Here is a 14942-nt window from a genome sequence, read left to right as displayed (position 1 = left end):
TTTAAGTCATCTTGTGGCCAGTGACAGTCGAGGAGGCCTGTAGCCACCGTTTTCTTTCTCATACAAATGGTGGCTTTCTGAGGCAGGTTATAGGCCATTCATTCTTGCCTCGAAGTACACAGATGTGGCTCAAGCCTTTGATTTTTGTCTAGAAAACTGAGGCTTCCCAGGGTTTTTCCTTTAAGGTTAATCTGATTGTTTTCCTAGATGCTATAGGTGTTCTTGCAAAACTTGCAAGTTTTGAAACTGTTACAATTATTATGATCTATAAATCATTTTCCATGTTTATCTTTGTTCTTTTCCTCTGTACTGATAAACATTCTTGAGCTGGTCTTTTCAACATTGTAATATTTTTCTTAGTCATTCTACAATTATAGCCTTAAATTCCTTTTTTTTTTTTTTTGGAGTGCTGAGACTATAACCCAGGGCCTCTTACATGCTAACATTGAGCTACATCCTCAACCTATATTTCTTTAAGGGGGGGGGAAACAGATTTATTGAGATATAATTCACATACCATGGTTTGCACATTCATCATGAACAGTTTAGTAATTGTATGTTCACAGAGTTACACAACTATCACCACAATTTTAGAACATTTCATCACCTCAGAAAGAAATCATGTGTGTACTCATCATCAGCCACTACCCATTTCCTCCCAACCCCTCCTTCAACCTCAGTCTATGACTAATCTATTTTATGTCTCTATAGATTTGTTTATTCTGGATATTTCATATAAACGGAATCATATAATATATGGTCTTGATAATATTTGAATTATAGCTTCTTTTACTTAGTATGATGTTTTTGAAGTTCATCCATGTTGTAGCATGTATCAGTTCTTCATTTTTTTTTATGGCTGAATAATTTCCATTTATTATTATACCATATATTTTTATCTGTCCATTCATCTGTTGCTGAGCATTTGGCTTGTGTCCATTTTGAGGCTCTTACAAATAATAATAATATGAGCATTCATATATGTTTTAGTGTGGACACGTGTTTTCATTCTCTCCATCACATACCTTGGAGTAGGATTGCTGGGTCATATGGTAACTCCGTGTTTAATCTTTTGAGAAGCAACCAGACTGTCTTCCAATATGGCTGCACAATTCTGCATTCCCACCAGCAGAGCATGAGAGTTCTTATTTCTTTATGTCCTTTCCAACACTTGTTATTATCTGACTTTTTGATGACAGCCACCTGATACTAGATTATGCTTCAGCCAAGTCCTCTGCCACTTTATAACAAAGATTATCTTTTCTTTAGAGTCCAGTAATATGTACCTCATTTCCTTCTAAAATCTGATGGAAGAACCTTTAACATTCACATTCCTATCAGCCTGTTCATGATGATATATGTACTCCTTTAGGCAACAGAAGCTTTCTGTACCATTTTCTTCCATCTGAGCTTCCATATTTTTACCATAGAGTCTTCAAGTCATCTAAGCTTTTTGTTTTCATGCACCTCAGAATTCTTCCAACCTCTACCTACTACCCAATTCTAAAACCACTTCCACATTTTTAGTTATTTTTTATAGCATTTCACTTCTGGTACCAAAATATATGTTAGCTTCACGGGGCTGCAGTAACAAAGTACCATAAGATGGGTAGCTTCAAACAACTGAGATTTATTTTTTCATACTTCTGGAGCCTAGAAGTGTGAAATCAAGGTGTCAGCAAGACCCTGCTCCTTTGGAAGTCTCTAGTACAGAATATTTCTTCTGTTCCTAGTTTCTCATTGTTGCCAGAAATCCTTGGTAATCTTTGTCTTGCAGCAGTTATCACTCCAGTCCCTACTTCAATCATGACATGGTCTTTTTCCCAGTGTGTGTCTGTGTCTTCATGTGATCTTCTTAAAAGAATACCAGTCACTGGATTTGGGGCTTAGTTTGATCCAATATGCCCTTATCTTAACTTAATTATGTCTTCAAAGACCCTATTCCCAAAGAAGGTGGCATTCACACCTACAAGGGTTTAGGACTTGAACATACCTTTTGAGGAGATACAGTTCAACCCACAACAGGTAGTTTGTTTTTTTAACATTTTTTTCATCTAAGCAACCTAATCTCTGGGGGATTGGTTTCAGAATGCTAGTCAATACCCAAAATCCGTGTATACTTAAATCCATTATATAACATTTCTACATAATCTACACCTATCATCTCTAAGCCAAGCATGGTAGTAGACAGCTCTAATTCCTGGTACTTGAGGAGGATAAGGCAGGAGGATTGCTTGAGGCCATGAGTTCAAGATTAGCCTGGGTAGCATTTGAGACCCTGTCTCAAATAAGTAAATGAATAAATAAAATTTAAAAGTCACTAAATAATCTTACCTATTTATAATACCTAATACAATGTTATGTAAATAGTTATTATACATTGTATTCTTTAGGAAAAAAGTCTATTTGTTCAGTATATACATATCTTTTTTTCCAAATATTTTTGATCCTCTATTGAATCCATGGATACAATATCTATATATATAGTTGTTCATAATATTCTCTTATTTTGTATTTCCATAGGTTGGTAGTAATAGCTTCTCTTTCATTTCCAACTTTGCTAACTCAAGCTTTCTTTTCTTTTTTCTTGATCAGTCTAGCTAAATCGAGTTCATAAATTTTGAATTTTGTTGATCTTTTCCAAAAATTAATTTTGATTTTGTTGCTTGATTGTTTTTTCTGTTCTCTATTTTGTTACTTTCTGCACTGATGTTTTTCTTTTTTTGTACCAGGGATTGAACCCAGGGGTGCTGAACTACTGAACCACATCCCCAGCCCATTATATTTTTTATTTTGAGACAGGGTATTACTAAGTTGCCCAGGCTGGTATGTAACTTGCGTTGATCCTGCCTTAGCCTCCTGGGTCACTGGGATTATAGGTGTGTGCCATACCCAGCTCTATCTTTTGTTTTCTTTCTTTCTTTTCTTTTCTTTTTTTCTTTCTTTCTTTTTTTTTTTTTTGTGTATGATGTTGGGAATGGAACTCAGGGTCTCATGTGCTAGTCAAGTGCTCTACCACTGAGCTATAGCCCTAGCTCTTCTTTTCTTTTTCTTTCTTTTTTAGTTATAGATGAACACAATACCTTTATTATATTTGTTTGTTTTTTTATGTAGTGCTAAGGATTGAATCCAGTGCCTCACATGTGCTAGGAAAGCATTTTATCACTGAGCCACAACACCAGTCCCTATCATCCCCCCACCCCCATACCAGGAATTGAACTCAGGGGCACTTGCCCACTGAGCCACATCTCCAGCCCTATTTTGTATTTTATTTAGAGACAAGGTCTCATTGAGTTGTTTAGTGCCTCGCTGTTGCTGAGGCTGGCTTTGAACTCGTGATCCTACAAGCCACTGGGATTATAGGTGTGTGCCACCATGCCTGGCTCTATCTTTTCTTATAGACTCTCTTTTTTGTGATTGTGTGGTGCTGGGGATTGAACCCATGGCTTGGTGCATGCGAGGCAAGTACTCTACAAACTGAGCTATATCCCCAGCCCTGCCCCAGTCTTTTGTAGAAAAAAGATGAACAAAATCAGAGACATGCAGCTTATTGATAGGATGCTTTATTGTTTTTTTTTTTTTTCTCTCTCTCTCTCTGGATCTGTCTTTTTTAATGGTTTTTGGCTTGGGCCTCAGGAAAATCAATGGTCAATTTAGACATTCCTAGACTGCTGAATGAAGGAATGGAGTTAGGGAGAGTTTGTCATTCTTCACAGGGTCCTGGGAAAGTGGTCCACAATGCTGCTGGTAATGTGACTCAGTATGGGTGGACCAGGCTAAGGAAGAGATGGTTTAATTCACTCTGGGCCTCTCTGTGTCCTTGAATTACACTTAATTATTTTCAATCATTTTCTGCAGGTTGGGTACTTTTGTATTGTTGTTTTGTGGGTTTTTTGTTTGTTTGTTTGCTTTGTTTTATTTGTATAAGGTAGTCTATGTTCTCCTAAGTATTTTCAATCAGCTTTCCTCTCTGCTGGTTGGATACTTTTTGTTTGGTGTTTTGTTTTGTTTTTTAATCTATGTTGGGTGTGCGTGTTCTGAATGACACAAGTGAAAATTGCTTTATAATTTGTACAACACTCTATACTAAGATTTTATATTTTCACAGCACAGAAAAAAGATGCACATTTAACATTTGTGTTTAATTTTATGGCATAAACTGAATGGATGGGCAAAGATTGTTCTGGTAGCTTCATACAAACAGGGGGCTGCCTCAGGCTGTGTTCTGAGAGGACACACTTCCCAGATAGTCTAAGTTCTAGGCTGGGAGAGTTCTATTGGCCTAGGAAATGCCCTGTGAATGGTCTTCTCTGCCTGTAATCCCCCAACCACTGCAAGACTGGTCTTCCAGGCCTAGATTGGGAGATGTGATGCCTGTGGTGTCTTCCTAGGGTGTCTGTGAGGAGATGACATATGAGGAAATTCAGTATCATTATCCACTGGAATTTGCCCTGCGGGACCAAGACAAGTACCGCTACCGGTACCCCAAGGGTGAGGTAGGTGGGATTTGGGTCTTATTCCAACTACCTAATGCCTATCTGGGAATACTGCCTGTGACGGAGGACCTGTGGTATGTGTTTCATCTCTATCACTTCCTAGCTCTATGGTCCAGGCCTCTGCCCCCTCCTTGGTTGGTGGGTGGACAGTGTTACATAGAGTAGGCATCCAACCCTGGGAGCTGTTGAATCCCTGCTCTTTGTCCCTGTTTTCCTCATTTCCAGGGTGGAGGCACAACAGAGCCTGGCTCTGTGTGGTTTGGCTTCGTTTATGGTCTCCTTACATTCCTAGCTCCTTTGCCAGGAAGTTATTAGCCCTTCCTAGGGTGCTCAAATAGCCAAGTAGTAGGGACACATGCCAGGCCTGAGACTTAGGTCTTAGCCCATTCATGTCTCAATGCTGGGCCTTTGCTTTCCCTATGGATGCTTCCCATCATTACAGGGTGATCCTGTCCTCTCTATAGCTCTAGGCACCACCCCAGCCTTGGTTCCAGACCCAGAGGCACCTTCCTCAAATAGATTGAGACCACTATAAGTGATCTGCACTTGTCACCTTCCCTCCAATAGAGTCCCTGGTCAGTCTAGGCCCCAGGTCAGAAACTGGGGGGTCACTTTTCACTCATGCAGCTCTTCTCCCTTCCAGGAAGTGGCCTGAGGTAGAAGTTAAATAAAAATACCCCTCCCATAGACACACAGTCCACATGCTTGTACACACAAAGACACACCTTCACCTAGTTGCCAGACTCACAGACTGCTATACTGCCCTCTGGAATAGGAATAGTGTAGCTCTAGGTAACATGGTCATGTTCCTCACATCATGCTGTGAGACAGAATTCAGATTTAGAACCAATCATAGGAATAAAGAGAAACAAAGCAGCTGACTGCTCAAATTTGGGAATGTAGGGAGAAAATTAGTTACCAAAAGAATTGATCCAAGTTCTGCCTAGAACTACTAGGGGCCAGCATAAATCAGTGTATTGGTATTGCTTCCGAGTCAAAGCATGGGGCAAATTCAACCATGGATACTTTATTTTAAAGGGCTACTCATTATATTCAGAGAAATAAAACTCCCTCAAGGCTTAAGCCCAATTCTCCAAACATAATGAGTGTTGATTAGGGGACCAGCAAGGATCCAAATTACATATTACCACAGAGGTAGGGGAAGGCAGAGGGCAGACTGTGAGGGTTATTCCTAGAAACCTCATGTGTTTCTGACAGTTACTCTCCAGGAAATTCTGGGGCCTTTGTTCCCCTTCCCTACCACTCTTGTCTGCTGTGAGCTGAAAGCAGGTTGTATCTTGCATCTTTTCCATCAGCCACAGTTGATAGAAGGTGAATTTCCATAGGGTTCAGTGTATGTCCCCATGAGTGGGTGTGAGGTGGTCCTTTGGGATGGGAGCTTGAGGCCTAGCCCTCTCAGTCCTACCTAGTCATGGCCCTGGGAAGAGGAGGTGGCTCCTTTCCCACATTGCCCACTCCTACTTGCTTCCTTCTCAAGCCAGACATCTCACTGGCAGTCTTCTAGGGGCATCTATCAACTCTATCCCCTCAGAAGCCAGGCTGGAAGAGGGTTAGCCACAAATTTCTGAATGGTGAGCAGCTCTAGGAATGGGAAGGTAGCCCATTGCCCAGGATGCTTCTGTTTCTACCTACCCTGGAATCCAGGCCTGAGAGACAGCCTTCCTGTTTGCCCTTATAGTCCTATGAGGACCTGGTCCAGCGTCTAGAACCAGTCATTATGGAATTGGAGAGGCAAGAGAATGTGCTAGTCATCTGCCACCAGGCTGTGATGCGGTGTCTTCTGGCCTACTTCCTTGACAAGGCAGCAGGTTAGGGGTTTTGCCTCTGGGGAGGTGGTGTGTGTGTGTGTGTGTGTGTTTGTGTGTGTGTGTGTGAAAAAGAAGGACTGTCACCTGGGCATGTTATCCATTCCCTTCTTTGTCCACAGAACAGCTTCCCTACCTCAAGTGTCCACTGCACACAGTCCTGAAGCTGACTCCTGTGGCTTATGGTAAGGGAGTGTCCCACAGTTGATCTTAGCTCTCTCTAGCATCTTGTGATTTTTGGCAAATCACTTGAAAATTCCATTAGGGGCCCATTCCTCCAGTCCCTGTACCACTACCATTCCCAATTTGCTTTTTAAGTTTGTTATTTAAAAGTTTATGTTGAAATGGGACTCTGTCACACATATCTATAATCCCAGGAATTTGAGAGGCTAAGGTGGAAGGATCATAAGTTTGAGCCCTCCCCCAAAAAAGAGGGGAAAAAAAAGGCTGAGGATGTTGCTAAGTGTAAGAGCCCTTGCCTAGCATGTGCAAGGCCCTGAATTCAATCTCTAGTACTGGAGCGGGGGGGGGGGGGGGATGTTTATGTGACCTCAGGAAGCGTCTCCAATGATCCTTCCTTAACCATTACCCACCTGCATGAGGGCCTTTTCTACTGGTGTTTCGAAAACTGCCCAAATACCCATGACCCCCAGGACCTGGATCTTAAAATGTTCTGGGTACAGGGCAGTTTATATCTCATTCCTGCCTCTCACTACACTAACAGAGAGCTCAGGCAACTTTCTGGTTTGGGTGTTAACTCCTCTGATACAGGTTCTCATTTGAGGATGAAGCTGTATGGGCAGCTAATTTCATTCCAATGTGTGATAACCTCCCCCTTGCACTGAGCACCCAGCACAAATTGATTTGAGGGTTAGGGTTATCAGTGGTTTGAGGACCCCCCACAAATAAGTGACCCCATGTTGAGCTTAAGCCTGTTACTGCTCTGCTCTTGGTCCCTGCGTAGGCAGCTTGGGGCCTCTGGGTGGAGCTGTCTGGGCAGTCATACATGGATAAGCACAAGACTGACAAGATACCATCTCTTTCCTAATCTTTCCTGACTGGCTCCTTAGGGCTACCTGAGGTGGAAGTACTAGTACTAGAGTAAAGCTGAGATAGCTGCTCCATTCCACAATCCATAACCTCCTCCTGAGATAAGATTTTGTCCTCTGTCTCCAGCAGTCTTTCCAGGGAGGGGGAACTAAATTTTCCTCTTTTCTGACAGGTTGTAAAGTGGAATCCATATTCCTAAATGTGGCAGCTGTGAACACACACCGGGACAGGCCTCAGGTAGTATTGGGGTCACTGCTGGGATGGCAGGCATGTTGCCCAGAGGTGTTGAGACTCTAAATCTTTAAGGCCAGCTTGAGTGCCTGCCAGAAGGAGCTCAAATCTTTTACCAAGGCTGTTTTCTGCCCAGATAGTTCTCCTGTCCTTGGGTGGGGCTGTGTCTTGGTTAGCTGCTCTAGGGGTAGGGGAATCCCTGGGGCTGGGCCACCATGTCAGTAAGCACCTGAATTTGGGTATGGTTGACTGCCAGTTCTTGAGAAGTCACACAGCTCCCAGTAGCCCCACCATAGAAGTCTGAGACAAAGAGGAGCAAGTGGAGATTTTTCTATCTTCTACCAGCCCAGGCCTTGTGTGAGCATCATTTCTGACTAAAGTGCCTTTGAACATAAGAACAGTATCATGTTTTGTTGGGGAAGATGCTGAGGAGCCTAGCGGTAGGCAGAACACTGCCTCCAGAAGGACAGCTCACTACCTCTGTTCCCCAAGGGCCTTGTTCATGGTGGTGAAGCTCCTCTAAGTGCTTCCCAGAACCAGTTTCAGTGACTATGTGGGGGTCTTTTCATAGTAGCCAAGGAGAGGACCCCTCCCTTCCCTTCAGGAGTCCACTGCACCAAGAAGACTTCTGTGGCCTTAGTCATATCTATTGCCATTCATGGTAGCACATACATGGACTAGGGTCTTTGCTGAGGTGCCCCTGCTCACCTTTAACTCCTTAGTCTTGAATGCTGCAGAGATAGTAATGTGTCCTATTCCTTCCCAATGTTGCTTTCCACAACCAGCACCAGTCACCATGCAGGCCTCTTTTCTCTTTGCTCTGGGAATCTTTGTCTTGGCCAAGTTTTTTGAACCAGGCTGTCTAGCACCCACAGGTCACAGGGGAAAGCATTCTTTTTTTTTTTTTTTTATTTGTTTTAATTAGTCGCACATGACAGAATGTACTTATATACTTTGATATAAGTGGATGGGAAATTCTCATTTTTCTGAGTGTACATATTGTAGAATCACATTGGTTATACATAAAGTAATGTCTGTTTCGTTCTACTATCTTTCTTATCCCCACATCCCCTGCCAGGGGAAAGCGTATTCTACCAGGCATCCTTTTCACTGAGGAAAGCTCAGGTGGTGTTGGGCCCCTAGCACTGATAGGGTAATGGTGAGTGAGGTCCCTGGATCTGGCAGCCTTTGGGGCTAACCCTGCCAGCCCATGGCCATGCTCTGGCTGATAGTCACTCTGACAGTCTCAGGATGCATACTTCTGAAAAAGAGTTACTATTGTTGGCCATAGGTTTCCAGACAGTTCCCTTTCAGGGAGATAGGATCCTATAGTTTCCTGGCTCATCTTTGGGGTTGGGATATGGTGGGAATGGGGGCCCTCAGGAAACCTACCTCAAGGTTAGAAATATACCTGCCCCTACAATTCCAGTGGCTGGTCTGTGAGCCCATGGTATAGGCCAAGGGAGCTATGTCTCTTTCCCTGTGGATCTGGGCATCACATTGCACAAGGCTGCAACTCAAATCATTGGTGACCTGCTCCTTCAGGTGATAGTTCTCACGACCCATAGGTGGGAGGAGGGGCACAAGAATAGGGCTTATGTAGGACAGCCTCGTAGAACTGAGGGGAGTCTGAGGACCCCTGTTCTCAGGCTTGAGAAATCCTGAGCTCAGCAGGCCAAAGATGGGTTCTATAGTTTAGTAGGGGCCATCTATAGTCGAAAGCTTCAGGGGACTGTGCTCCAGCCCTGAAGGAGCAGACCAGGCTGTAGACTAGGAGATGTTCATGGACTTCTGGGGCCATGTCTAACACCTATGCTCTGACAGAGCCAGGAGGGAGGCACCCCCTAGGAGCTTAACTCCCTCCCTGTCCCCACTAATGAGGACTCAGGCTCCAAGCCAAGGGTTCCTCTATAGTGACCCAACCCTGAGACAGGAGTTAACCTTGCTTTGTCTAACCTGTAGGTCCTTGTAACTGAAAGCCTTGCTTTGACCTTGCAATGAGCTGAGTGACATTCCTCACCCAACCTTTGCCCTATTGTCTGAGCACCCATTGTGTGTCAGGAAGCTTGTGACTACATTCTTAGGGAAGCTAAGGGTCTAGAGTCCTGTGGCTGGGTCTCCTGAGGTGAGAATGTATACCTGTCCCATCTGGCCACATGAAGGAAAGCAGGCAGTAGGTTTCCTATCTATCCTGCTGCAGGATGAATGTTCTGTGTTTTTATTGTGCAGAATGTAGACATCTCTCGGCCTCCAGAGGAAGCCCTTGTCACAGTCCCGGCTCACCAGTGACCATTTCGCATCCACTGCAACCCCTGGGCAGGCATTGATCTCTGCAGAAGATCTGTGTATGTGACAAGTCACCATGCAGAAATACTCTCAAAGCAATGTATGACTGGCAGCACCCAGAGTCCCTGCCCAGCTCACCTGCCTCCTTGTTGATAGTCTGTGACAGGGTGGGCGTGGCTGCTAACCTGCTGCTAAGAATCACTGGACTAGACTGTGCCACGTCGGTGGGCTGAGGCTGCCCAGCAGCTGGTCCCTTGTTGCAGCTTTCAGGTGGTTACTCTCCAAAGGCCAGATGGCTTTGTGAAGTGTATATCCCTAAATGTGAAGCAGAAAGTCTCATTGAGATGTTGTCACTGTGGCCCAATTGTCTGGGGCTGACCAAGTGACACCCTGTAGGATCTTTACTACCTGCTTTGTGGCCTCTTGCTGAGCCAGTGGCCAGGTCTTCATGGGTCCCTGAGCATCTGCAGCCTCAGGTGAGCGGGAGGGCCTTCCCCATCCTTCCCATCCAGGAATTGAAAAGACACTGACCAGGTCCTTGGGTCCATATCACTCATATTTGTGGACACTCCTGAAAGCAACACACTGTTTTAGCATCTTGTGATGCTGTAGAAACATGTCGGACGAAGAGTATTTGTGACCACCCCTTCCCAACTGTGCATACACTGGAATATGGGCAAGCTGGTGGCCAAAGCCACCCCTTCCCACAGGTCATAGTGCAACCATGTAAAGAATGGGTAGTTGTACAAGTTACCTTTCTGGTGCATACACCGAAGTGCTCAAGGGGAGGGCTGAATCTCCCCTTCCCTGGCTATGTCCACTGGTAGCCAGGGACAAGGTTGCCTCTTGCCTGTTGCAGCTTCTGTCCACACAGGAATGTATATTGGTGGCAGAAACATGCATTTGCCATAAATCGTTCAGAAAAACTTGTGATCCTATAAAATCTGTCCTGATGTTTGTTGACCTCTACTTGTGAGATTGAGGAAGGGAGAGGACAGAGGTAGCCCCTGGCCAAGAGAGAATTTCTCCAATTGCATCACAACTTTGATTCATGTGCATATGAGCCTGGTGAAAATAGCTTTACAAAGTCTGACCTCTGTCATGGCCCTGAGTTCTTCTGGGTCCAGGCAGTGGTTTCTGGATCCTTTTTATAGCTGGCCAACAGCCCAGTCAGTCAGGTTGTGGGTCAGGACTGGAAAGTGTCTGGAAGGACTAGTAGACAGATGCCACACGTGGGCATTGGTGAAGCCATGCTCCTGGATTCCCAAGCCCATTTTGTATCTGGAATCTTTCCATGCCTGTACCTGGCTAGAGCAGCCTATCTTTTCCAGCCCCCTTAACTTTGCAGCCTGTCAGTACCACCTGTCCCTGAGAGGAGCCACTGTCCCTGTCCCTGGCCAGTGGTCTCTCATCCTTGTGTGCTGTAGCATCTTTGAAGAAATACAGGTAGAGAGATTTCTGGGACAGGGCTAGGACAGGATCCTTCTGGAATCATTACCTATTGGACCACCAAACCCCAACCTGAAGCCAGAGGTCCAAACCACTGCCTTTGAAACATGGAGACTGAAGCCTTTGCTTCTGTGTCCCTTGAAGTTTTGGTGACTTTTGACACCTCCTGAAAACACTTATTAGCTATAGCAGATCCCTTTGGCCAGTGGCTGTGCATTTACATTTCAATGTCACCTGAGGCAAGACCACTGAAGCCTTGGTTCTCCCCGTACAGAGAAGAGGCAGGAGCTGCTGGACATGGATGTATTTCAAGGACTAGGGATAGGGCAGAAGGAAGTCTGGGGTCAGGGCATGTGCAAGGATGAGCCCTCTCCCTCAACATTGTCCTGGAGAAACCTCTGCATAGGCAGCCACAAGCCTGGTGGCTGCCAGGTAGCTGGGATGGTTGATGTGTCCAAGTTGCAAATGTTTTCCTGCTTTCCTGAGAATGGATGGTATTGAATCTCAGCTACAAATCACACTGTGTCCAGCATTCATTGCAATAAATACTTTTTAAAACATGATAATTTAAGATTGTATTTTGTAGCCAGTTCTCTGCTTTTGGGGTATTCTCTCTGACAGTTCTGTACATGCCCCATCTTTTTCAATCTGAGTGGGGACCCTTGGTTCAACTCCCACTCCCTGGGGACACCCCTCACTGGAGAGGAATTATGTTGCCTTGGACTGAGCCCTGAGCTACACTCATGGACATGCTGGAGGCCCTCCTTAAAGGGTACCTACCTGGCTCCCTTCAGGGGCCCCTGGGTTCATGAACTGATTTTATCTGGAAAGTTGATGAGGGATCCTCTTTATTGCAGTCAGGATTCTGTTAGCTGAGCCACAGGTTCTGTCATGTAAGTAGAACTCTGCTGGCTTTTCATCTAGTTTTGTTCTGGGGGCCTGATGATTAGTTTCCTACTGTGAAAGATCCCGGCAATTCTGACCTTTCCAATTACCTACATGTCCTACATGTCATGGTCTCTGCACCTCTTTCTTTTGGCAGCTCAACACTGCTTAACCATTGTTACTTAGCATTCTGTTATCTAAATTGAAATCTAGGAGCCTCTCCCCCTGCTTTTTTGGGAATACTGGGGATTGAACTGAGGGACACTCGACCACTGAGCCACATCCCCAGCCCTATTTAGTATTTTATTTAGAGACAGGGTCTCACCGAGTTTGCTTTTGCTGAGGCTGGCTTTGAACTGGCCATCCCCCTGTCTCAATCTCCTGAGCTGCTGGGATTACAGGCCTGCGCCACCATGCCATCCCGCCTGCCCCCTTTTGTGTGTGTATGGTACCAGAGATTGAACCCAGGTGTACCGTATCACTGAGCTACATCTCTAGTCCCATTTATAGTCACGTAAGGTCTCATGAAATTGCCCAGGCTTCTTGAACTTTCTGTTGTTTCAGTCATTCAGTTTATTGCACTTTGCTATAGTAGTCTAACAAGTTTTCAAAGATGCTCGCCTCAGCAATGAATTTTCCATGTCCTCTGTGAAGAGAGTATTTTCTGGGCCTTTTCTAGGAATTCAGGAAAAAGGTGAGTTGTCCATGATAAAATTTCAGTCTCAACATTTATTTTGAATGAATGACTAGATCTTAAGCACTACATGTACTAGGAAGCTCTGGGCATCTGCTATGGTTTGGATATGGCTTGGCTGTGTCCCCAAGCATTCATGTGATGAAAGCTTGGTCTTCAATGTGTCAATGCTGGGAGGCAGAGGACTTTTAAGAGGTAGACTTCAAACACAGGCCTGGAATTCAAGAGAGTGGGGAGGCTGAGGCAGGAAGATTGTAAATTTGAGCAAACCTTGGCAATTTAGTGAGACCCTGTTTCAAAATTTAAAAAAGGGCACTGAGCACAGTGGTACATGCGTATAATTCCAGTGACTCAGGAAGCTGAGGCAGGAGGATTGCAAATTCGAACCAGTATTAGCAATTTAGGGAGGCCCTAAGCAACTTGGCAAGACTCTTGTCTCAAAATAAAAAAGGGATGAGATATGGCTCAGTGGTTAAGTACCCCTAGGTTCAATCCCAAGTACCCCACCCCCTACCACCAAATAAATAAATAAATAAATTTCTGAGCTAAATAAACCTGTTTTATAGCTGAGTGATATGGAGTGCATGCTTAGTATGTGTCAGGCCCTGGGTTTAACCCACAGCACCAAAAAAAAAATGAACCTCTGTTTTTAAGCCTTAGGTATTTTGTTAGAGCAATGGAAAATGGACTTATACAGTATCTCACTGCATTTAGTGAGATCCAGCTTTCATTCAGCTAACCAAACAGGTATGTAGAACAATCCCCAACAACTTGAGCTAGCACAGTGAACCCCAAGTTTCTGTTAAGTGTACCCATATTGATAAATGTAGCTCAATCTAAACTTGTTCTTTTTGGTCTAGGACATCCATGTCACACATTTCTTCATATTTTGGCCAATATAAAGTAACAATGTGTTATAATTCTTTTGATGTATAAGCTATCCCTCTGGGTTTGGCTCATGTAATAGAGTCTCCCAGACATGCTGAGATCCATCTCTAGTTTAAGGCATAAGGGACACTAAGAAATTGGGAGGAAGGAACATAAAAATCGTTGACTCCCTTTTGCAAAGCCACATTCCCTCATATCTTTCTAGGATACCTTACTTCAGTGGGCAAGGAAAGTACCAAAAAAACTGGGGGTTAGTGGTGATCTGAATTTTTTGTGTATCTTCATTACACTTAATTAATTAATTCAGCACATTTATTAAGTGCCTACCAAGTGCTAAGCAGTGGGAATACAGGAGTAAGCACAATGGGTAAATTCCCTGCTGTCTCCAGATAGATGACATTCTAGTGGGGAGAGACACAGTAAACAAATAAGCAAAAGATGTAGCATATTAGAGGGTACCAAAGCCTTGGATTAGGTTATGGAGCATTGCACAGCCACTAGTTAGTTCAAGGACATAGAAGAGGCAGGGGTGGCTTGGGAAGAACAAAGAAAAGAAGGAAGACTAAGTCTGAGAAGTTATGGAGAGCAGATTATGTTGAACCCTAGATAAAGGAGGACCAGTTCTTTTTGGTCTTGGACTTCAATCTCAGGGTCTTGGAAAGAGTGACTTGATAAACATTTGAAAATGATCTTTCCTCTGGCTGCTACTGAGTTGAGAATATACTTTTTTTTTTTTAATACTGGGGATTGAACTCAGCGGAACTCAACCACTGAGCCACATCTCCAACCCTATTTTGTATTTTATTTAGAGACAGGGTCTTACTGAGTTGCTTAGCACCTTGCTTTTGCTGAATCTGTCTTTGAACTTATGATCCTCTGCCTCAGCCTCCTGAGCTGCTGGGGAGAATACATTTTAATGGGGCGAGGACACTTGGGTGGAACCTGCTGCAATAATTCAGATGAAAGACAATGATGCTTCTGGTGGAGCTACTGAGAAGTGGTCAGATTCTGCATCTATTTTTTTTTTAGTTTTATTTTTTGGTGCTGGGATTGAACTCAGGGTCTTATGTATACTAGCATACCAAGCATGAGCTTTACCACTGAGCTGTGCCTCCAGCATCACCCACCCCCATATGT

General features: G+C 44.2%; 1 protein-coding gene across 7 annotated transcripts in view; it reads left to right on the top strand.

Moving 5' to 3' along the window:
* The window catches only part of Pfkfb4 (6-phosphofructo-2-kinase/fructose-2,6-biphosphatase 4), a 41861-nt gene extending 29957 nt beyond the window's left edge, over positions 1-11904 (top strand). For all 7 annotated transcript variants that reach the window (XM_021727424.3, XM_013359421.4, XM_013359424.4 and 4 more), the window contains 5 exons: positions 4392-4496; positions 6196-6325; positions 6445-6507; positions 7545-7609; positions 9833-11904. In XM_021727424.3, coding sequence (XP_021583099.1) covers positions 4392-4496; positions 6196-6325; positions 6445-6507; positions 7545-7609; positions 9833-9892 — 423 coding nt within the window. In that variant the 3' untranslated portion in view covers positions 9893-11904. The remainder of the gene's footprint in view (positions 1-4391; positions 4497-6195; positions 6326-6444; positions 6508-7544; positions 7610-9832) is intronic.
* The last annotated feature ends 3038 nt before the right edge of the window (positions 11905-14942 follow it).

The sequence above is a fragment of the Ictidomys tridecemlineatus genome, chromosome 3, assembly GCF_052094955.1.
Source record: "Ictidomys tridecemlineatus isolate mIctTri1 chromosome 3, mIctTri1.hap1, whole genome shotgun sequence".
Taxonomy (NCBI): domain Eukaryota; kingdom Metazoa; phylum Chordata; class Mammalia; order Rodentia; family Sciuridae; genus Ictidomys; species Ictidomys tridecemlineatus.
This window is presented reverse-complemented; position numbering and strand designations above follow the sequence as displayed.